General features: G+C 36.5%; 1 protein-coding gene and 2 pseudogenes across 2 annotated transcripts; 2 read left to right on the plus strand and 1 right to left on the minus strand.

Moving 5' to 3' along the window:
• Positions 1-8723: 8723 nt before the first annotated feature.
• LOC145049463 (polynucleotide 5'-hydroxyl-kinase NOL9-like) lies at positions 8724-10316 on the plus strand. Its single transcript, XM_078997865.1, has 6 exons — positions 8724-9005; positions 9109-9206; positions 9330-9363; positions 9472-9810; positions 9909-10089; positions 10179-10316. Exons 1-6 carry the CDS (start codon positions 8812-8814, stop codon positions 10314-10316), a joined length of 984 nt encoding a protein of 327 aa, XP_078853991.1. The 5' UTR covers positions 8724-8811.
• Positions 10317-11719: 1403 nt separating this feature from the next.
• On the plus strand, positions 11720-13848 carry LOC145049464 (putative myosin-binding protein 5 pseudogene; annotated as a pseudogene). The gene is made up of 3 exons (XR_013683280.1): positions 11720-12556; positions 12621-13307; positions 13399-13848. The product of XR_013683280.1 is annotated as a putative myosin-binding protein 5 pseudogene (transcript).
• The window catches only part of LOC145049465 (serine/threonine-protein phosphatase PP2A catalytic subunit-like), a 34505-nt pseudogene continuing 24759 nt past the window's right edge, over positions 13730-23475 (minus strand).

Below are 23475 nucleotides of genomic sequence, written 5' to 3' on the forward strand. Positions count from 1 at the left end.
GTTAAAAACTAATGAAAATAACATAATAGAAAGACAAATTATAAATTTAATGATCAATTGCATAAAAAAATAACTTTGATGACTAAATCAAATAAAAACCTAAATTTAATGTGTTATATACTTACAAGTTACAATGACATTTTCCTTTTTAAAATTTAAGAAGTTAAAAGCCCACCAAAAACGATTGATGACCAAGTAGAATTGAAACATAAAGTTGGTTGAGCAAAGTTGGCTGTGAAATGGTATAATTAACCTAATATTTAATTTTAGTTGTATTATTAATTTCGCTTAATACTTTTATGGAAAAATATCATCAATGGTCCATGTGGTTTCTCCAGATATGAAGTTTAATATCCGTGGTTTAAGAACATCATAGATGATCCATGAGCTTTCAAAACTTTTGACGATTGGTTCTTATTGCTAACTCCGTTAAGTTTTGTCCGTTAACTGAAGGGTATTTTCGTCATTTCACTATCACAGGGACTATTTATGACGTTTTCTCATATTTTTTTAAAAAGAAAAAAAAATAAATATAATTAAAATATATAAAAGGTCTCTCTCTCTCTCTCCATCTCTCTCTCTCTCTCTCTAGAACAAGCAATAAGAGAAAACATCACAAAATAGCTGATAGTTTCTATCCAAATGAAATGTCGGAGTTCATCAAAGAAGAAGACCCACTGCCACATGAAACCACCACAAATCCCCTAACAAAGAGATATCTTCATTACAACCTATTTTCCGATCAACTCAAACGAGCAGCCTTTGACCTCATACAAACTGTATTTTCTACTTCTTTATTCCTTTAATTTCTGTTTTCTCCCTTTCTTCCGTGTGTTGATTTTTGATTAACACATGTTCCCAATTATAGATTGTGTCGGAGACTTGGGGATACATCGGGAAACGTTTAATCGATTACACACTGTACACAGGTGCCCTAGGCACAACTTTGATGGTTCTCAAAGCTTACAAAGTTACCAACAACAAGAAAGATCTTGATTTATGTAAAGATATTCTTAAAGCTTGCAAGTCTACCTCTTTTGGGTTTAGGTTACCTTCTTCTCTGTTCTTTGTTTTTTAGCAAGACGATTGTTATTAAACGACGGTGATATAAAATTCGATAGTTTTTTGCAGTCACAGCCCTGTGACATTCCTTTGTGGTCAGGCCGGTGTATCTGTACTTGGTGTCGTCGTGGCCAAACAAAGAAACAAAGAATAACATGAAACCAAGAACCACAAAGAACATGAAAGATCTACCTTTTTCGTCTCTTACCTAAATCAAACTTTATTTCCCTTCTATCATCTCTTCATTCACACAAACACACCCGATTTCAGTTTGATTCAAATTTAAGGTTCCAATTCAAACTTCCCCTCTGCTGCCGCTGGAGAATACACAGTCTGTAAAGATGGTCACAATCAACTATGCTTCTTAGATGCGTGCGTCTCATGCGTGTCCCGACAAGAAGAAGAAACTGATGCCCTTTTCTACGACTTGTTTTTAATCGAATCAGTCGGCAAAACCACAGCTCCCTTCAATCTCTTTTCTCCTAAATCGATCGAGCTCTCATCTATTTCTATATTTCCCGAACCACACAAGGTTCGGTCCTCCTTCTCTAATCGATCGCAATCCTTCCCTCTTCTCTCGAATTTGATGTTGCAGATCTATCAGTTCAGGGTCAGATTTGGTGTTGTAGATGTAGACAATGGATCTTGATTCAAGATGTGTGTGTAAGATTGGTCACTTGTGGTAGTGGGTATGAAGGAGGTTGTCAGCGGTGGTAGATATGGCGTTCGCTAGAGGTGGTCTGTAAGAAGCCAATCACAAAATATAGGCTATGATGGTTGATTCAAGGCTTTTCGGTGTCCACATTCTGAGAGAGAGAGAGAGCGAGAGAGAGAGAGAGAGAGAGAGAGAGAGACCTTTTATATATTTAATTATATTTAATTTTTTCTTTTTAAAAAAAATTACGAGAAAACGTCATAAATGGTCTCTATGGTAGTGAAATGACGAAAATGCCCTTCAGTTAATGGACAAAACTTAACGGAGTTAGCAATAACGACCAATCGTCAAAAGTTTTAAAAACATATGGACCATTTGTGATATTTTTAAACCACGGGGACTAAGCTTGAGATCTGAATAAAGGTCATGGACCATTTATGATGTTTTTTCTACTTTTATTGTTTTACTTGGTTGGTATGTAATGATTCCAACTCAAAGAGTAAATAATAATAATAATAATAATAATAATAATAATAATAATAATAATATTAAATAAATATATAAATAGTAGTGCTATAAAGATTTTTGAATTTTACTTGGCATGGGCATAATATTCTACCTGTTATTAGTAAAGGTTAGTATGTTTTAAAGTTAATTACGGTTAGTATGTTTTAAATTGTTTTGGTGTATATGCATTGTTGTTACTATTTTATTTGCTTAATAATATTTTTCAGGAGAGAGCAAAAACCAAACCGATAAAACCACAAAAAAACCTTAATCGAAACTGATGCAAGAACCAAAGGTGTGTATTTTATTTTTGAAAAAAACCGAATTTATTGGTACGGTGTTGATTTTATCTAGAAATTGGTCCTCCAAAACCGAACAACCGCATGTATAAACCATAAATCACTAATTTATATTATATAAAATTACACATATTATTTAAAAGATGGGTTTAAAATTAAAGAATTGTTTAAATCTCTGTGAGTTTGGACTTTGTGCAGCGAGTACGTGGGCTGCGTGCCAGCATATGCAAATTGAACACAAAAAATGAGTTTGGGACTTGGGTTGTTAATGAAATAATTAACATCAAAATCATGGTTTTAAAAGTGAGAAACGCACCATACAATCATACGTCAATACATGATCATCACGGTTAAAAATAAAATCGTACTAGTGAACATAAAAGACCGCATCATATGCTTAATCGATTTAAAACTGATATTGGACCTATACAAACTGAAACCGCATTTCAAAACTACAAAACTGAACCATTGAAAAACCGTACCCAACGGCTTCTACAACACAAAAATTGCACATTGCAGCATGCGGTTTGGTTTGGCCCTAAAACCACACGATACACGCCCCTAGTATGCATATAGTATTGTTTATCATTCTCTATATCTAAATTATATCATAGGTTTTTGAAAGCTTGTCATCTATAAATGTCATGGCATCTAGCATTAAAGGGAAGGAACACAATTTAAATTGAGTTATCGTTTATGATTTTTCATTGGGTTATTTCCATAAAAAAAACCCTTATATTTTGGTTTTTTTTTCTTTTTAGACCTAAAATTTTTAGTTTTTCCGAAAAAGACCCAAAGTTTACCGGAAACTTGTTATTTCGGACCCTAACAGGTCACCAACATGTAAACTAACTGATTTTTTTTTTCATAAAAGACCCTACATTTTGTATTTTTTTTCCGGTTTATACCAAAAATGTGTTATTTTTTTGTTTTTTTTGTTCAAATGAATCTCAAATACTATTGTTTTTGCTTTATCAAGTTGTCTCCATGAAATGTTATGTGCTCATTAAAAGTCGTATTTCATTGGATTTGGATGATCATTTCGATTGTCTGTTGGAGTTATGCCATTTGTCTAAATTTTTTACAGTTCGAAGAATCAAGAATTCGAACCCTCCTCGCTATGGTCCTAACTCCTAAGTAACATCGATGTATGAACTAGATTTGTACATTTCTCATTAACTAGACATATTATGAATTAAGACTCAATAATAAAAGATTTAAAAAAGTATCATTTATAACAACTTTCTAGAAAAATATTTATCGATGAAGTAGTGACATTGTTAATGTAATATAATATAATTAAAACTTCATTTTAAAATAAATTAGATGAGGTAAGAATAGAGAGAGTACCCTTTCAGAAACATAATGATATGAATAGAGAGAGTTCTAAATTACTCTAACTTTGTTTAAATTTGAAATTAGGATTCTACGTTTTTTGAATAACTAATATAAATGAAATTCAAATTTGTTCAAATTTGTTTGCTGATTTTTTGGGATATGACTTGTATCCAAATTGAGATTGAGATGATGAATATGAGCCGAAAATAAAAATTGAGGGGTCATATGAGAATGACATGTGACATTTAATGAGTTTAGAAAAGTGACACGTTGCTATAAATGATTCTTTTATTAGAGAGGTAGATAATTTTGTTAATAAAGGTTTTGGAAATTTAAGTCATCATCTTCTCTCTTTCTCCTGTCAACACTCACTCGAAGAGTGTAGGTGATTTACCTGTTTTAATCATATCATGATGTTTCTGAAAGGGTACTCTCTCTATTTTTTAATTTATATTCTTACCTCATCTAATTTATTTTAAAATGAAGTTTTAATTAAATTATATTACATTAACAACGACACTACTACATCGATAAATGTTTTCTAGAAAGTTGCTACAAATAATGCATTTTTAAATCTTTTATTATTGAGTCTTAATCCCCAATATGTCTAGTTAATGAGAAATGTACAAATCTAGTTCATAGATATTACTTAGGACCATAGCGAGGGGGGTTCGAATTCTTGATTTTTTGAACCATAAAAAATTTAGACAAATGACATAACTCCAACAGAGAATCGAAATGATCATCCAAATCCGATGAAATACGACTTTTAATAAGCACATAACATTTCATGGAGACAACTTGATAAAGCAAAAACTATAGTATTTTAGATAAATTTGAAAAAAAAAAACATATTTTAGGTCTAAACCGGAAAAAAATACAAAATATAGGGTCTTTTATGAAAAAAAATCAATTAATTTACTTGTTGATGACTTGTTAGGGTCCGAAATAACAAGTTTACAGTAAACTTTGGGTCTTTTTCGAAAAAGCTAAAAGTTTTAGATCTAAAAAGAAAAAAAAAACAAAATATAAGATTTTTTTTATGGAAAAAACCGTTTTTCATTCTATAGTTTTTAGTTTAGTGATATAGAAAAGGTTTGTTTCCATTTATTTTATTTTAGTATAGGACAAAATTATATCTTTTAGCCCCCCCCCCCCCCCCCCCCCCCCCCCCCCCCCCTTTTTTATTTATTTACACTTGCTTGGGCCTCTCATATGTGGATAAATGAATCAAATTCTCTTTTAGTTATAGGGGCTATCTTTGCTACGATAAATTCTCGTCACATGTATATTTGCTACAGAAAGCCTTCTTTTAATAAGTGAAGTATTTCCGTATTAAAAAGAAAAAAAAAATTAACCTTTCGCTTTCTGTAACTTTGATGAAACTTAGTTACTAGATATTGCCATTGTCAATTTGGTATTTACATATTTTTCCATAGCATTTGAAGAAAACTACACTTTCGATCTTTAGTTAATATTTAACAAAAATGTTTCAATAAATATTTCACGTTATTTGACCACATCAACAAGTTGAGCTATTTCATAAACGCAACTTGTAACAACTTCCAAATCTAGTATTTTCACAACAATAGGAAAAAACTTTAGATGAAAGTGAATGTAAAACTTGATTAGTATCTATTTATTTTATTACGCACAAAATTGATCAAATAATATTCTAGAACGTTGGAGGCAAACGTTTGCAAGCTCATAGCTTTTTTGTGTAGTTTAAAAACAATAAAAAGTTGTTTGGTTTTTTATATGGATAGTACCTAAAAATCATTTTATTATATGGTATTTTGTTCTAATCATGTTTTTTACTAATGGCAAAAATGATCAACAATTTCTCAATTATTCATATCAAAATCATTTACTGTGAAATATGTTTTTGTATGATCCCCACAAAGAAAAATATACTCCAAGCTTTTCTTTCAAGCTGCCAAAATTATTCATATCAAAATCATAATTTTGTATGAATATTTTTTGAAGGTTTTTTAGAAAGCTTCAAAAACAATTTTTAGAATAAAAAACATTATAATACGAGAAACAGAGCATTACATTCAGAAATATTTTTTAAAGACAAAATTAAATAAAAATGAAAAAAAAAAGTAACATAAAAACATAGAGATGAATTTCGCAGCATGTTTTCACAATATTTTCATTATAAAACCGATGATTATATATATATATATATATATATATATATATATATATATATATATATATATATATATATATATGTTTAGGTTCATTTGAGACCACCTATATTTTATGAGACCGTGAGACGCATTTTTTTATTTTTTTTATTTTTTTAATTTTATTTTTATTTTTTTTAGTTAATTTAAGTTCCAAAAATAATATTTAAAAAAAGAATTTTTTGATTTTTCTATTTATTTTGCATTTTAAAATTATTTTTAGAATATGTACAGTGTAATATTCTATTTAGAATATTTCACGTATTTTCAAAAAAAAATAGAATTTTTTTTATTTTTTATTTTTTTTAAATTTTTTTAGTTAATTCAAGTTCCGAAAATAATATTTGAAAAAAGAATTTTTAGATTTTTCCATTTATTTTGCATTTTAAAATTATTTTTTAGAATATGTCAGTGTAATATTCTATTTAGAATATTTCACGTATTTTTGAAAAAAAAACGAATTTTTTTTAAATTTTTTTTAGTTAATTCAAGTTCCGAAAATAATATTTAAAAAAAGAATTTTTGGATTTTTCCATTTATTTTGCATTTTAAAATTATTTTTAGATTTGGTCTCACGGTCTCACAAAATTAGAATGGTCTCAAATGAACCTGAACATATATATATATATATATATACTTTGTAAAATAATGCATCATCTAAAATTGTTAATTTTGTTTTTTTTTTCTTAATGAACAAACCTGTTAGTTTAATTATTTGCAGTTAAATTTTAAATAGGATAATGACTTAAAAGGGTAATGTGTTTTTCGATTTATACATATTTGGTCACTGAGTTTTTTTTCATCCACATTTACCACTTCAACTTGTTAAACTGTACACATTCAGTCATTATGACCGGCTACTTCAGGTTAGCTGGTAAAAATTACTTAATAGGTAATATATTTCTCATTTTGTATACATTTATTCTTTAATATTTTTTTTTTTTGCAAAATAAGTTAATTTTGTTTTTGTACCCATTCAGTACTTATGAATGATTTCTTTAGGTTTTTCTCACGAAATCTTACGTGGGACATTCATTAATGAGGTGTTTGGGCCTTTTGATGCTTATGTCCATCGCGATCTCGACTACTTGATTGTTTTTGTCATGTTTTCTAAACATCATAACTTGTTCATACGATCTCGGATTTTAACTATCTTTATATCCATGCGAACAATTTTTATATATGTGCGTTTGTATTTTAGTCTACTACAACTTTTATTTAGATTACTCCCATTAAAAAATAATATATTTTTACTTATGATTTTTATATCCATACGCATGAGGCAGTTAGCCTGGTCCTGGTGTTGCACTAGCAACACCCATTTTTTCTATCCACAGTGGTATAATTTTCGATTTTTTCCGTGTATACCTATTTTTCATTTATCAGCACCACTTATTTAATCTCGACAACACCTACTACGTATTCATGCGTCCGCACCTGTCCATTCGCTTTTTATGAATGCATGTATGGATGTTATTTATTTATTTTTTAAAATCGTAAGTAAAAATATATTACATTTTAACGGGAGTAATCTTAATGAAAAAATGAACACGCAGATATAAATATCGTGAAAATCTGATATCGTATGAAGAAGTTACGACGTTCAGAATACAAGACTTAAGCCAAACCATAAGACCTATGCAACCAAGCAGTCGAGATCGTGTTGAACATAAGCATCAACAAACCCTAAACACCTCATCAATTATTGTCCCACGTTAGATGTCGTGAGAAAAACCTAAAGTAATCATTCATAAGTACAGAATGAGTAAAAAAAACTTATTTTGAAACAATAAAATGTTGGGTTTAGGTCATTTTTTGTCACTTAACTTTTGGTTTTTTCCTCATTTGGTCACTTAACTATTTTTAAGTTTTAAAAGATCATTAAACTTTTGATTTTGTGCTCATTTAGTCACTTAACTTTTGATTTTGTCACATTTTGGTCACCCAACTTTTAGATTTGTGCTCATTTAGTCACCTAATTTTTAAAATTGTGCTCATTTAGTCATTAAACTTTTAAAAAAAAAAGTTTAGTGAATAAATGAGCACAATTTTAAAAGTTTGGTGACTAAATGTGACCAAAACAAAAGTTAAGTGACTAAATTAGCACAAAGCCAAAAGTTTGATGACCTTTTAAAACTTAAAAAGAGTTAAGTGACCAAATGAGCACAAAACCAAAAATTAAGTGACCAAAAATGACCTAAACCCTAAAATGTTAAGGACTAAATATGTACAAAAATATTAATGATTGAATATGTACAAAATGAAAAATATATTATCCTATTAAGTCATTTTTCCCGATTATCCTGGAGTAACCGGTCATAAGGACTAAATGTGTATAGTTTAACAAGTTGAAGGGGTAGATATAAACGAAAAAAACTCAATAACAATATATTACCATTTAACTCATTATCTTTTTTAAATACTTGTTGCAAATAGGACAAACGTAATTAATAATACTGAAAAGATGATCCAAATTTGAAGTCGAATCAACTTACAAATTTTTTGCAGGCTATACAACTTTTGCCAATTTTGCATACGTTTCTGATAGTTGCATATAAATAAGGAGAGTCAAAAAATGTTTGAGGGAAACTGCCAACATGGCATGTATACCAGAACGTACTACTGCTCTGAGCTTCTGAACAAATATTCTCTCACATAAAAAGCGTTTCTCCCTCCATCTATCTCTCTCTCTCATATATATAAACCCATACACACACAAACACAAACAGAGAAAACACAGAAAGAGGAAGCAACGTTAATGGCGATCGATTCATCACCGGAAAAATTAGCCGATGAGGCTCAAGTATTCATACCTGAAGAGTGGGAGGAAGCAGCGGACGTCGTTGCTTATGATTCAATCACTTGTCCGCCTCCGATTTGCGTCATCTGCGGCCCTCCAAACAGCGGCAAAACAACCTTCTCTCGTCATCTTCTCAATGTTCTTATCCATCGGTATACTCTTACAATCATACCCATTTCGATGAGATTAGATATTTTTTTAAAGCTGTATGTATAGTATAGGCTGTTTAATCTGTTTCCATTTTTGTTCATACAGATACAGGAGAGTCGCTTACTTGGATACAGACGTAGGTCAAGCTGAATTTACACCTCCAGGATGCTTATCACTTACTCTGGCTGACAAGATAGCTCCAGGTTTTCATCAATCCTTACATATTTCTGTGATTTGATTACTTCAACTGCATGATAATCTACATTCTACACATCTGAATTGTGCATTGAATCGGCATTAACGACTTGTCTCTTTCTTAATTCCAGATCTGGCGATTCCATGCTTGAAAACGCCTGAGAGGTATTTATCTTCAATGCTTTCGAGAGTCTCCATTTTTCTCTAGTTATCGTAAACCGTTGTCCTGTTTTAACTTTAACGACGCTCTTTACATGTTCTAAACCTCTGCAGATGCTTCTTCTTTGGTGATATATCCCCAAGAAAGGATCCACAGACGTATCTGAAATACATACACGAACTGTATGATTACTATCACCAAACCATCAGGGGTGAACATCTCAAAATTGGTGTTCCCCTGGTTGTCAATACTCCTGGTTGGGTAGAAGGTTATGGACTTAATCTACTCATGAACATGCTAAAACATATTGCTCCTACGCAAGTGATCAAAGTCCATGTCCCTACTGAAAGTAAGAACCTACCAACTGGAGCATTTTGGTTACCAGATCCGGCTTCACACGAAGTAACCCTAATTGATATCAATTCAAATCGCCAGGATTCCTCAAAGAAATCGTAGGCATATTTCATATTTCTATTTCTATTTCTAATAATCAATACTTGACCATATGAAAAAGAGATTGTTTATGTTTATTGACTTATTGTTTACCCAGGGTGCAATCACAGGATGATGCGCGGCTTCTTCGTGATCTTCGTCTGCTGGCTTATTTCAGAAAATGCGTCCCAATTAACATGAGTTTAACCACAATCCAGGAGCTTGATCATGCATTAGCTGTACACGCTCCTTATGAAATTCTCATGTCCTCTGTAACAATCAAGCAACTACATTCCCAGGTGAATTAACAATCTTGAAACTGGATAAACAGTTTTCGTTCATGTAATCCTTCCATTTTTCTTGAATTACTTATAGTTGGGATTTTTAGGATATGGAAGCATTCTACAAATCAAATTGTAGTATTGTCGCATTGGCTGATAGCTCTTTAAGTTGTCAAAATTCACCCTGCTGTGTTGGCCTTGGTATGATACTTCATACTTTATATTTGGTTCTCATTAATAATTAATAAATAGTGCTGAAAATGTTCATTATGGATTCAGGAATTGTGACAGAGGTAGACATGTCAAGAAAGATTATGTGTTTGATTACACCAGTTCCAGAACACATACTGGAGAAGGTTGATATTTTACTTCATGGTTTAATCAAAATCCCTGCTTGTTTGATAAAGGTACGTAAAAGAGTTTATTAAACTGTTTTGAAATTTAATAATAATTGCTATATTATTTACACAGTTAATTGTAATTAACTAATGTTTATTATTTATAAACAATGTTGGTTAATAGATTTTGATTTTTGAAAATAAAAATGGTTACATTTTCAGGTTCAGGGACACAAGACTTCAAGTAGTGTGCCATTGACTACTAATTGAAAAATGCGTGATAGCTACTGACGTTTTATATTTTATTTTTAGCTAACAAAATAAATATCCATTGAACATGTTTGAACATTTGCTTTATTAATTTACTTTTGTAGATGTTATGTCTTTTTCTCTGGTTAATTAGCTAAAACTCTAATTTTTATTAAATATGATACAAAGTCATTATATAAAAAAATGTGATATTTATAATTATATGGATATTGTTATGTACATTATTTGTTGCGACCTAACAAAGGATGCAAAGAAACGACGTCGGAATTTGCTTTTCTGTTGAATATGTTTTTGAAATTTTGTAGTGCAGAGGTCTGAATTTGCTTTTCTGTTGATTTGGTTATTTTCACAAAAATGGATCTGTTGCAAATTGCCGTGTAAAATGGGTGTTTGTCACAAAAAAGGAAACGGTTCTCACCAGTCACCACTTGTTTACATATTTTATGTTGTATTTTGTGTTTTGATTTATGAAAAAAAAATCCTTTTTAGTTTTTACAACCTCATTTTCTTAATTTCATTTCACGCCCTGATTATATTTATGTGTAATATCACTAAAATTACATGACCAAAATTATGTATCATATTTAACTCTGGTATTAGAATTTCCATCAATACTGGAATCACATTAAAGATATCGACGTGTTTCTAAATAAGGAAATTATGTAAAAAAAATATTTTATAAGTTACAAGGACATAAAATAAATTTTTGTGAGACCCAATTTTTACGCATCATTCTTTTCTTTTTCCTTTTTTTGGTCAAAGAAGACTAATTCTTACATAGAAATTGTAACTAACCAAATATTACAAATCTTTTTGAAAATAAACCCATGTTTTAGAGAAACTCCGAAAATTGCATGGTTAACCATTAATTTAGGTAAAAACATTCAACTAACCTACAACATTGGGATTGTCTTTTAGTCACTAATCACTTCAAAGTAACCTTGTTAATTTAGTATCACACAAACATACCTTCTCTCTAGCTAAAAAATCCAGTGAAAAACGAGTCGATCTCATTACTTTCTTAACAATTGTTCATTTCACCATTTCACCATTTTTCCATCAATTCGATTTGTATTTGTTTTTTTACGTGAAAATGTCAGTATCAAAAAGAACATTTCGGATGTTCGTGGAGGAAGAACTAGGTGAATTCCCACATTTCGTGGTTGGAGCCATGCTCGAATGGTTACTAATAGCCTCCCTTTTCATCGACCGGTTTCTCGCATTTATGTCCAACAAATTCGCCATGATGTTCGAACTGGACCCGCCATGTGTTTTGTGTACACGAATTGACCAATCCCTCGTGGGCAACAACCCTAGCACCTTCTACAACAACTCCATATGTGAATCCCACAAAAAAGACATCTCCTCCTTAGCCTATTGTCACGTCCATCGAAAATTATCTGATATCCGAAACATGTGTGAAGCGTGTCTCCTCTCATTCGCAACAGATAAAGAAGCGGATTTTGATGAGATCAAGAAACCCGTTGAGCAAAAAGACACGGTTGCCCCTAAGGATCAACAAAAAGACGATGACAACAATATGTCAACACCGAAGAATCTGAAACCGGTGAAAACAAAAGCGACGAATGAGAATAATGGTGGTGGTAGTAAGGATGGGGAGATGATGAGCAAGTGTTGTTGTTGTGGTGAGCCTTTTACTACAAGGACTCCTTCAAAAGCTTTTGTTAGGACACCTGCGCATTTACACGGGACGTCTGTTTTGACCCCTAGAGTGCCTTTGACGCCAATGGGATGGCGGAATGATGATGCCAAGAATATGGAGTTGCCTCATGCAAGGTATGTACCGCTTAACTTTACATCGGATAATGAAGCAGATGCTGCTAAAGATAACAAAGGATCGAATACGGAGTCTAAAGGTGAGTTCCTTTTATGGTCTAATATTTTAAGTTAGTGATCTTATCTATATGATGTTTGTAATAGGTAAAGAGGAGATGAAATCCGCATCAAATCCACTATTACCCGATTCTGATGAACTAAATGATGAATCTCTGAAAACCCCAAAAGGAAACAAGTTCTTTGGGGTCCCACTTGCAGAAGTTATTGTCAACAGTCCAAGATTTGCCAACAAACTACTACCCAAAAAACTTCCATTAGAAAAACTCGATTTCCTTTCCGATGATGAGGGGCCCGAAGAAGGGGATTCCATTTCCATTGTTCATCATCTCAAAAAACAAGTCCGTGCAGACAGAAAAATACTCACAGATTTGTATCAAGAACTTAATGAAGAACGAAGCGCTTCAGCTGTTGCAGCTAACAATTCCATGGCGATGATTACTCGATTGCAAACTGAGAAAGCTTCAATTGAAATGGAGGCATTGCAGTATCAGAGAATGATGGAAGAACAAGCAGAGTATGATCAAGAAGCCATTCAGATACTTAAGGATATGCTTATTCAGAAGGAGAAAGATATCAAAATGATGGAAAAGGAGCTTCAGATTTATAAAGAGAAATTTGGAGAAATTAACAAGGAAGATATCGAGATATTTGCTCGTGATCGTGATGATTTTGAAAGTGAGAGATTTCATCTTTCTGGGATGTTGAATAACTTGGAAAATCTTATACATTCGAATACAGATGATACAGGTGTTAGTTATGACAAAGATATAGGTATGTGTATTTTAACACTAAAACCAATCTTTTACACTGCCTAAATAAAATTAACAACTTATCCTGCTAATTTTGAAATTTTGATTAATAGAAGAAGAAAAGAAGGCGAGCTTGGAAAGAGAGATGTCTTTGATTAAGGAAAGAATGAGTGTGATGGAATCAGATAGTGGATATCTGAAGCACACTGGAATGGCACTCCAAAAGGGTGATGAAAGAGCTGACCTTCTTACAGAGATAGCTCAAAATCTTCGAAAGCTCAGGATATGACAAAACACATAAATTAATAATCTCTCCAGTTTTTGATAGAAAAAAAAGTAACAAATAATCTGAAATGGAACAAGGAGCAAACAATGGTTTTAATTTGTCTTGAAATCACAAAAACCATTTACAAGAAGTAACTCGGGGTTTTGCATGTAGTGTCGGGCTCAACCTAGCGAGGGGCAGGGTCAAATTGTAAGAAGTTTTGGTCCATCTTTTCTCCAATTTCAAGTATTACAGCCATGTTTCCACATCTGTAGCAATAGTTTGGTGCACTGAATATATTTACATCATTATTTTCCTGAAACAATCAAACAAAAAAAAGTTAGTTTTTTTTAGAAAGTAGATTGCTATTATATTAAATGTTTAATGTTTGCAAACAAACCTGATACCAATTGTAACCTTCCATGACAAGTTGATGAGCTCTAGAAATAAGAGTGAGGTCATTTGTGTGGTTAAATTGTGCAACTATATCTTGTCCAAATGTGTACCCAGCCCCACGAGGAGAGATTCCCCAACCACATCGGTCATCAGGGTCAAACCACAAAAGATCACACATTGGCCCTTCATGAGGAACCTGAAAAGGTAACATTACAAAATTAATTTCAACTTTTTTTTCTCTTCTTTATGTTCTGATAAGGTTTATACTTTATACACTAACTGACCGCTTGTATGCGATCTAAAGCACAAATGTTATCAAGTGTATCCAAAGAAGGAGACAACCCACCACGCATACAAAAAACCTACAATCATAGTTCATATTCATACTAAGTAAATGCAAGTTAAATATGGTAAGAAAAGTGGGTGATTTTGCATACCTGTATTTCAATAAGGGCAGTGAGAGGTAGATAATCGAAAAGGTCAGTAAAATGTTTCCACACATTGGCATTTCCATACTTCCTCAATCACTCGTCATAAAATCCATACCTGAAAGTCAGGGAATTCCCTGCATTGTTCAAAATTTGTAGATCATTTTAGAAACACACTTGTTTCCTATACACTTCCATATTCAACAAGAGAATTTGTGCAAGACAAATCACAATTTGCAGTAACACTAACCATAGCATGTTAAATGGAATCAAGGCTTGTGACATATTCTTATTGTAACGTCCCAAAAATACGAGCCAAAAATTTCATTTTTAAAACATATACTTAGCAAAACATTAGAAATTAAACATACACCGATCATATCATTTCATAAAAGATGTCGTGTGTCTGGAAACCAATGTATAAAATATAATAACGTCAGAGTACAAATCCCCAAGAAAATCTCATAGTGCGGAATACAAAGCATGTATGTGATGTGCCGCTACCGCGCCAGCTCCTTCCCCTTCGAAGAAGAGGTACTTGAAACCAAAACTAAAAACTATAAGCACGAAGCTTAGTGAGTTCCCTCATCATACCACATATCATACAATCACATATCATACATACTGCCGGGAAATTCTGGGGTGCCCGACCTACCCGGTATGACCATTCTGGGGTGTCGACCTATCCGTGTCAAGCCGTTCTGGGGTGCTGACTACCCATCGGTCCTAATAACCGATCCTCGGGGACTATTTCACCCCTGCTGCTACTATCACATATATCATAACATAACATATTATCAGACATATATGGGGCGTCCGATCTATCCTTCAGTCCTAACGAACGAACTTGGGGACTATTCCCCTCCTACTACCACTATCGCATACAACATTTCATGCCAGCATATAAACATATCATCACATACTGTTAGACATATCTGGGGTGTCTGACCTACCCTTCAGTCCTAACAACCGAACTCTTCTACTATCACATATACATATCATGCCAGCATATAACATATCAGGTAGTAGAAAACCTAGATGATATCACAAAGACAATCATCCAACATACAACTCCTACTGGTGGGCCGGCATTGTGGCCGTAGACCCACCGCTACTGGAAGGTAACTCACCTCAAAGTAGCTGCTGATCTGCGTGGGAACTGACTGTCTACTGCTGCTACTGCCCCGGAAATCCTCTGGCTATAATTCCCACAAAACACTCAGTCAAAAACTGCTAACCGACCTCAGGGTAAAATGACCATTTACCCTTAACCAAACTACGAGTTAAAGTCAAAGTCAACTTCCAGTTGACCCGACTCACCGAGTTAGCTCGCCAACTCGTCGAGTCCCTATCCATTCGATTGACCATAATCCCGTCTCTACTCGTCGAGTTAGGCATTAACTCGACGAGTTTTCCTTCTAAACCGAAGTCCAAAAGTCCTTCATCCTACTCGCCGAGTTGTATGAACAACTCGTCGAGTTCATCTTCATCCGAAGAACATTCTATGATGAGACTCGCCGAGTTGTATGAACAACTCGTCGAGTCTGTTCTTGAGGCAAGAAGATTGACTTGGACTCGCCGAGTCAGGGCATTAACTCGCCGAGTTCCTTCATGGGTGGGTCTGGCTTCCGACTCACTGAGTCACACCCCATGACTCACTACTCCACTCAGCAAACATGAAAGGGGGAAAACTCGGGGACTCGCGACTCGACTCGCCGAGTCCGATGAACGACTCGCCGAGTCTTTCACATGCAAGTACTATATACTCGATTTTGCTTGAATCCAGCTCATGCCATACATAGATCTGGGTTTTTAGGGCTTGATTAACACGTAAAGTTTCCAACTTTACGTGTAAATAAACACCAATGAAGGTTTTAGGGCTCAAAATGCACTAAAAGAGTAGATCTAGGGCTTTCATGCAATATGGCTCCATAAAGGCAGTAGATCCGAGCTCCTGGAGCTCAATCATGCCTAGATCTAAAGGTTAATCAACTTATCACAAACCGTAATTCATAACCAAGCTTGGAAATGGCTCAAGAAGGACTATCATGGAGCTCTAAGGGACTATAAGCATGAAAACAGGGGGAAACTGAGTTATACCTCAAGGAGATCTCTGAAATAACACCAAGATGTCCGACCTCCTTCTTCTCCACTTGATCTACTCTCCTTTCTCTCTCAAAGTCTTCAAGAAAACACACCAAGGCACTTCAATCTCACAAGGAACGATGTTAGAACGATATAGGGGGCTCTGAAGGTTAAGGGGGCGAGCTTGGGGGCGCACATGATGGTTTAAATAGGGTGCAAACACTTGAAATTAGGGTTTCATCAGACAGCGGGGACTCGCCGAGTCGCCAACTTAAACGTGTTCCAACTCCCGTCTCTACTCGGCGAGTCGGGCCTGCAACTCGCCAAGTCCAAGGCTAAAAATGCAAAATACTTAGATAAATTTTACATACCAGGAACCAGGTGCTACACTTATTATTCATCTTGGTTGATATGGATTTACATTGCTATGTCATAAATCTTGCCATGTTATCAATTGTATGAGGCAAGTGGTTGGGATGTTAATTACCACAAAACACAAGAAAATATCTATCTTGACAATCTAATAAGGTAAAAAAATTAACTTTCTAGTTGCAACGGAGTTGAAAGGTAAAGAAACGAAATCTCACACTTGTGTTATTTGACTGCTCTCACGGTTTCCTCTAAGAATCGTAATCATATCTCTATAACGAATTTTCAATGCCACTAGAAGTGAAACAGTCTCCACCGAGTAGTTACCTCGATCTGCATGAATCAAATAAGAACATACTCAACAACGAAGCAGATTCAACCACAATCATCTTCATCATTCTATAGCAAGTTAAATTGCACTAGCCATAATTACTAATCAAAGTTGACCTAATCAACAATATCTGCTCCACACACAACAATATCTAATGCATTTAGTTGTCAAAATTATAGTACTAACCAACATAGTCTCCTATAAATTTAACAGATAATTAGTATCAGAAGCACTGCCGCCTATACGAAAGAGCTCGACTAAGTCGTGGAACTGTCCATGTATGTCTCCACACACAGTCACCAGACATTTGACAGGTTGTACGTTCCACTCTTCCACTAAAATATCCCTCACCTGATCACAGAGCGTCCCCGCCTCTGCCTCCGGTAGCGGCTTACAGTCCATCAAGTGCTCGATCTGGCGGTCTAGATCCGATCGCAATGGCTTTTAATAGATTTTTTATGTTCGGATTCAAAGATCTGGAAAGAAAATTAACATTCAGGTTATATGAAGCTCCACTGGAGTCACCGGCGACCTTGATCAAGGTTCGATCATTTTTGCCAGCGGCGGGAGATATTTTAGGTCCTTGGAGAGAGGGAGGGTAGCTTTGAAATGGTTTGAACCATGGGGTTGTTAAACTACTTATTTCAGCTATTCGTTTAGATGTAGTCCTCGAATTTATCTGTTTTTTACATTTGGTCGAAAATTTAAATTTCTTTTACATATAAACTACGTATCATTTAATTACAACGAAATGACAACTAATTGTAACAGTAATATTTAATTTGGTTGAACTTTATTAACATTAATTTTTTTAAATCGTTTTTTAGTTGAATCGGTCTGTTAAATGGTTTTTAGTTTGACCACCAACTCAACCTTTTCATAATTATTATGTATTTTTTATTTTCATATATATATATATATATATATATATATATATATATATATATATATATATATATATATATATATATTGTAACGACCTAATTTTCAATGTAAAATTTGAAATTTTAGAATAAGCAATAATATTCTGATACATTAAGAAATCCCAGTTATAACTATTTTCAAAACATAAGTCAATACAACTTTTATTCCAAACATCAAAGTGTCCCATAAAGTGTCAGCGAGAGAGTGCACGTCGCGCCATCACGCCTTGCCCTTGCCATTGGAATCTGAAGTATCTGAAACCATAAACAAACCTGTAAGCACGAAGCTTAGTGAGTTCCCCAGAGCATACCCCACACACAAACCACATAACATATTAGCTATAAAAGCTAACTCAACCACATAACACATCTCAAATAGCTATAAAGCTACCTCTACCACATAATGCATATCAATTAGCTATAAAGCTATCTCTACCATCAGCCATAAAGACTATCTCTACCCTTAGCCACGAAGGCAATCTCTACCACTAGCCCCGAAGGCTATCTCTACCATTAGCCCTGAAGGCTATCTCTACCATTAACCCTAAAGGCTATCTCTACCACTAGCTATAGAAGCTATCTCTACCACATATCAATGCATAACAAAGCCACACACCTCTACATAGCAAGTATACCAACTATCGTAAAATGGGTCAGACTTGCTGCCTTAGACCCATTGGTATTGTGAGAAAACTCACCTTGAATACAAAATCTTCCTAAAGAAATCCTTAGCTGCTGCCTCGCCTACTTCCTGAACCATTAATACCGATCAATATACCCAATTAACAATTGGGCCCCTTACCATAATCCTTAATCCATGCATGGGGTAAAATAACCATTTTACCCCTGGCCCAATATGATCCAAAACTAAGGCCTAATTCTAAAAACAAAACCCAACACTAGGTAGGCTTTCCAAGCCCACTAGTGGTCCACTAATGGCCCAATTTGCTCAATTGGGCCCAATCCCTGTAATGGGCCTTACCCTAAGCCCAAACATATTCTTGGCCTAAATTATTTGACTTCTGATGGCCTACTAAGGCCCAAAGACCCAAAGCATGGCCCAAACCATTGCCCAAAAGCACAAGGCCCAACTAACAGAGTACGCGGAGCGTACATCCACGTACGCTAGGCGTACTGATTATGTGGTGCGTACGTTGGGCGTACCTTTACGTACACTCAACGTAAACCTCCTGTTAAGTCCATTTCTCATTAAGTGCTTAATACTTCATTTCAGAAGCTACAATCATAGATCCTGGTCCTTTTCCACGTCTTAATCCATAAAGTCACTGACTTGGTGACTTTACTTGGCCTAAAAAAGCCCAAACTCCAAAAATAATGTTCTACTTCCATGAAAAGGGCTAGATCTCACGCATGAACCCATTAAGACATTCAAAATCGAGAATTTACTGCTTATGAGACCCTTTTAGCTCTGAGGGTTGCAACCCAAAGCTTAATAACGAGATTTCACCATAAAGGTCCATTCTTGGGACCAAAATGACTCCAAAACCAAACTACACTAGATCTACGCATGCTTAGGTAAAGTTATGAACTTTATACCTCCAAAGAGTCCCAAAGGATGATGTTATCCCAGATCTATGAGCTCCATCTTCCCATGTAACGTCCCAAAAATACGAGCCAAAAATTTCATTTTTAAAACATATACTTAGCAAACATTGGAATTAACACGTTCACCAATCATATCATTTCATAAAAGTTATCGCATGTCTTGAAAAACATTTTTATAAAACATAATAATGTCAGAGTACAAATTCCCAGGAGGGTCTCGTAGTGCGGAATACTAGGCATGTGTGTGATGGGCCGCTACCGCGCCAGCTCCTTCCCCTTCGAAGAAGAGGTACCTGAAACCAAAACTGGAAACTGTAAGCACGAAGCTTAGTGAGTTCCCCCACTGTACCAGATACCATATAATCACATAACATACATATACTGCCGGGCATATCTGGGTGCCCGACCTACCCCTTCGATCCTTACGACCGGATACTGCCTAGCATATCTGGGTGCTGGCCTCCCCTTCAGTCCTTACGGCCGGATACTGCCTAGCATATCTGGGTGCTAGCCTCCCTTTCGGTCCTTACGACCGGATACTTGGGACTATTTCACCCCCTACTGCTACCACATAACACATATCACATAGCAACATATCATACTAGCACACAAGCATAACACAGGTAGTAGCAAACCCAGATGAATATCACAGAGAAAAACATCTATCATACAACTCCTACTGATGGGCCGGCATTGTGGCCGTAGACCCACTGCTACTGGAAGGTAACTCACCTCGAAAAGTAGCTACCGAAAGTCTGACTGCTAGAAGTCTGGCTGCTGCACCGGTAATCCTCCGGCTACAAATCCATAAACATTGATTAGCCACTCATAAATACCCTTAGTCAATTGACTGACCCAACCCAGGTCCAAGGTCAACTCGTTGGTCAAAGTCAACTTCCAGTTGACTGGACTCGCCGAGTCGTGGCACAGACTCGCCGAGTCCTTCTCCTACTAACTTGGTCCTACTCACTAGGTCCCTCTTCCCACTCACCGAGTCACCCTTAACTCACCACTCGGGACTATAGAACCGACTCGCCGAGTCCCATGAGCAGTCCTCCTACTCGCTTCCAAATCCTCACCAGAGCATCCCTTAAGAGGATTTGGAGTTCTGGGACTATTGCTACACGTTAAATTGCTAATTTCGCGTGCAGATACGAAGGGTTGGACCTTCAACACTTAAACCCCTCTTTCTCAGTGAAATTTCATATGACTCGTTGAGTTTGAAGAACAACTCGTCGAGTTCCAGGCAATCTTCATAGGACTCGCCGAGTTGTTCATCCAACTCGCCGAGTCTAAGACCATCTTCATAGAACTCGCCGAGTCCCTTTGACCCACATCCCATATAGACCAAATCTGAGACATGCAACGCTTCAAAACCATAGATCCATGCTCCTAGGGCATGCTTATCACGTAAAGTTGCAAACTTTACGTGCATGCATGGCCTATAAGCTCAAGAAGGCAAATCCAAGCTCTTTAAGGGGTCATACACTCAATAGGGGCCTTAATAACTCCAACCATAGAGACTTTATACTTCTAAGATGTCCATAAGATCCCAATCCGAAGTCCTTTCAGAACTTAGAGCATAAATACATGGAGTTTGAGGTTTTAGGGCTTGAAAACCACTAATTTGGGACAAACGGGGATCTAATGAACTAGTGATCCAGGTAAGAACTTTTCTACTTGAATGGAAGCTTCTCAAGGTGTAGATTCCGGATCTACCTACCCTCCTTGCACACTTCAACCTCCTCTTCCTTCCTCTAAGCTCCAAACCTTGTCCACAAAGCCAAAATCACTCTCAAGAACAATATGGGGGCTAGGGTTTCTTTCTACAACTCTCTGGAAGTGTTAGGGACGAAGGAGGCCAAGATAGAGCGTTTAAATAGGGTGCAAACACCCGGATTAGGGTTTTTGTCCAAAAAGGGTCTACTCACCGAGTCCAAAGTTCAAACCCCGCGCCTTATCCCGCTCCTACTCGGCGAGTTGGTCCTTCAACTCGCCGAGTCCAAGGCAAAAATGCACAAAATTAAAATATTATACACAAGGAGTACATACCAGCAACCAGGTGCTACAAATCTCCCCCACTTATTTTAGACTTCGTCCTCGAAGTCTGCTGCTCGATCCTGAAACAGCTCGGGGTAGTGCTCCATCATTTCTTCCACCGGCTCCCAAGTCCACTCTGATCCCTTCCGGTGCTGCCATTGCACCTTTACAAGTTCCACCCTCTTGTTCCTTAGATCCTTCAACTTCCTGTCAAGGATTGCCACATGACGCTCGATGTAATTCAGGCTGTCATCGACCTGAATATCCTCCAAAGGCACCACTGCCGAGTCGTCTACCAAACACTTCCGCAATTGAGATATGTGGAAGGTGCTGTGGATTTGGCTGAGTTCGGCTGGCAGATCCAGCCTATATGCCACCTTGCCCACCCGGGCTACAACCTTGAACGGACCGATGAATATCGGGCCCAACTTGCCCCGCTTCCTGAATCGAATGATGCCTTTCCAAGGCGACACTTTCAGGAGAACCATATCCCCGACATGGAACTCCAGGTCTGATCGACGCTTGTCGGCATAACTTTTCTGTCGACTCTGCGTAGTCTGAAGCCTGCTTCGAACCTGCTGGATTCTCTCGGTCGTCTTGAGCACCACCTCGGTGCTCCCCATGACCCTCTGACCAACTTCACCCCAACATATCGGGGTCCTGCACCTCCTTCCGTACAACATCTCGAATGGGGGACGGTCGATACTCGCGTGGTAGCTGTTGTTGTACAAGAACTCAGACAAGAGAAGATAGGTATCCCAACTACCACCGAAGTCTAGCACGCATGCCCGCAACATGTCCTCCAACGTTTGGATGGTCCGCTCGCTCTGACCATCCGTCTGTGGGTGAAAGGCGGTGCTAAAATGCAGACGAGTGCCCAACTCATCATGAAACTTCTTCCAAAACCTGGAAGTGAACCGCACATCTCGATCTGATATCACTGACACTGGTACCCCGTGCCGCGCCACTATCTCCTTGATATAGATATCGGCCAATTTTTTGGCCGAGATACTCTCCTGAATCGGAATAAAATGGGCGCTCTTGGTCAACCGATCCACGATGACCCAAATCGAATCTACTCCACGCGCCGTCCGGGGAAGCTTTGAGATAAAATTCATCGTAATATCCTCCCATTTCCACAACGGGATATCCAACGGCTGCATCTTTCCGTGCGGTCTCTAATGCTTGGCCTTGACCTTCCTATAGGTCAAACACCGCTCGACGTACCACGCCACATCCCGCTTCATGCAGGGCCACCAATAATCTAGACGAAGATCCCGATACATCTCCCTCACCCCTGGATGAATAGAGAATCGGGATTTGTGCGCCTCCTCCATCAAGATCTGGCGCACGCCTCCGTGATACGGCACCCACACCGTACGGTGTAGTGTCAATAACCCTCGACTATCATAATCGAAGGAGGTGACTTGACCCACTATTCGCTCACTCTTCCGATGCTCCTCCTTCATAGCCTCCTGCGGAGCTTCCCGAATCTGCTCTAACAGTGGAGTCACCATCGTTATCCTCATACACATATCCCTGATCGGTGCCGCCTTACGGCTAAGCGCATCGGCCACCACGTTGGCCTTCCCCGGGTGATAAAGGATCTCGCAATCATAATCCTTCACCACATCCAACCACGGAAGATGCCTGATGTTCAGATTCGGCTGATCCATGAGGTACCTCAAACTCTTGTGGTCCGTGTAAATGGTACAACGAACCCCGTAGAGGTAATGCCGCCAAATCTTGAGGGCGAAGACCACCGCCCCCAACTCTAAATCATGCGT

Source organism: Lactuca serriola, chromosome 5, assembly GCF_051521515.1.
Source record: "Lactuca serriola cultivar US96UC23 chromosome 5, Lser_US96UC23_V15, whole genome shotgun sequence".
Taxonomy (NCBI): Eukaryota; Viridiplantae; Streptophyta; class Magnoliopsida; order Asterales; family Asteraceae; genus Lactuca; species Lactuca serriola.

Coding starts and splice junctions, on each gene's coding strand:
- LOC145049463 (XM_078997865.1), top strand. CDS start 8,812: ATGGCGATCGATTCATCACCGGAAAAATTAGCCGATGAGGCTCAAGTA. Junction 9,006..9,108: donor CTCAATGTTCTTATCCATCG/GTATACTCTTAC, acceptor TTGTTCATACAG/ATACAGGAGAGTCGCTTACT. Junction 9,811..9,908: donor CAGGATTCCTCAAAGAAATC/GTAGGCATATTT, acceptor TTGTTTACCCAG/GGTGCAATCACAGGATGATG.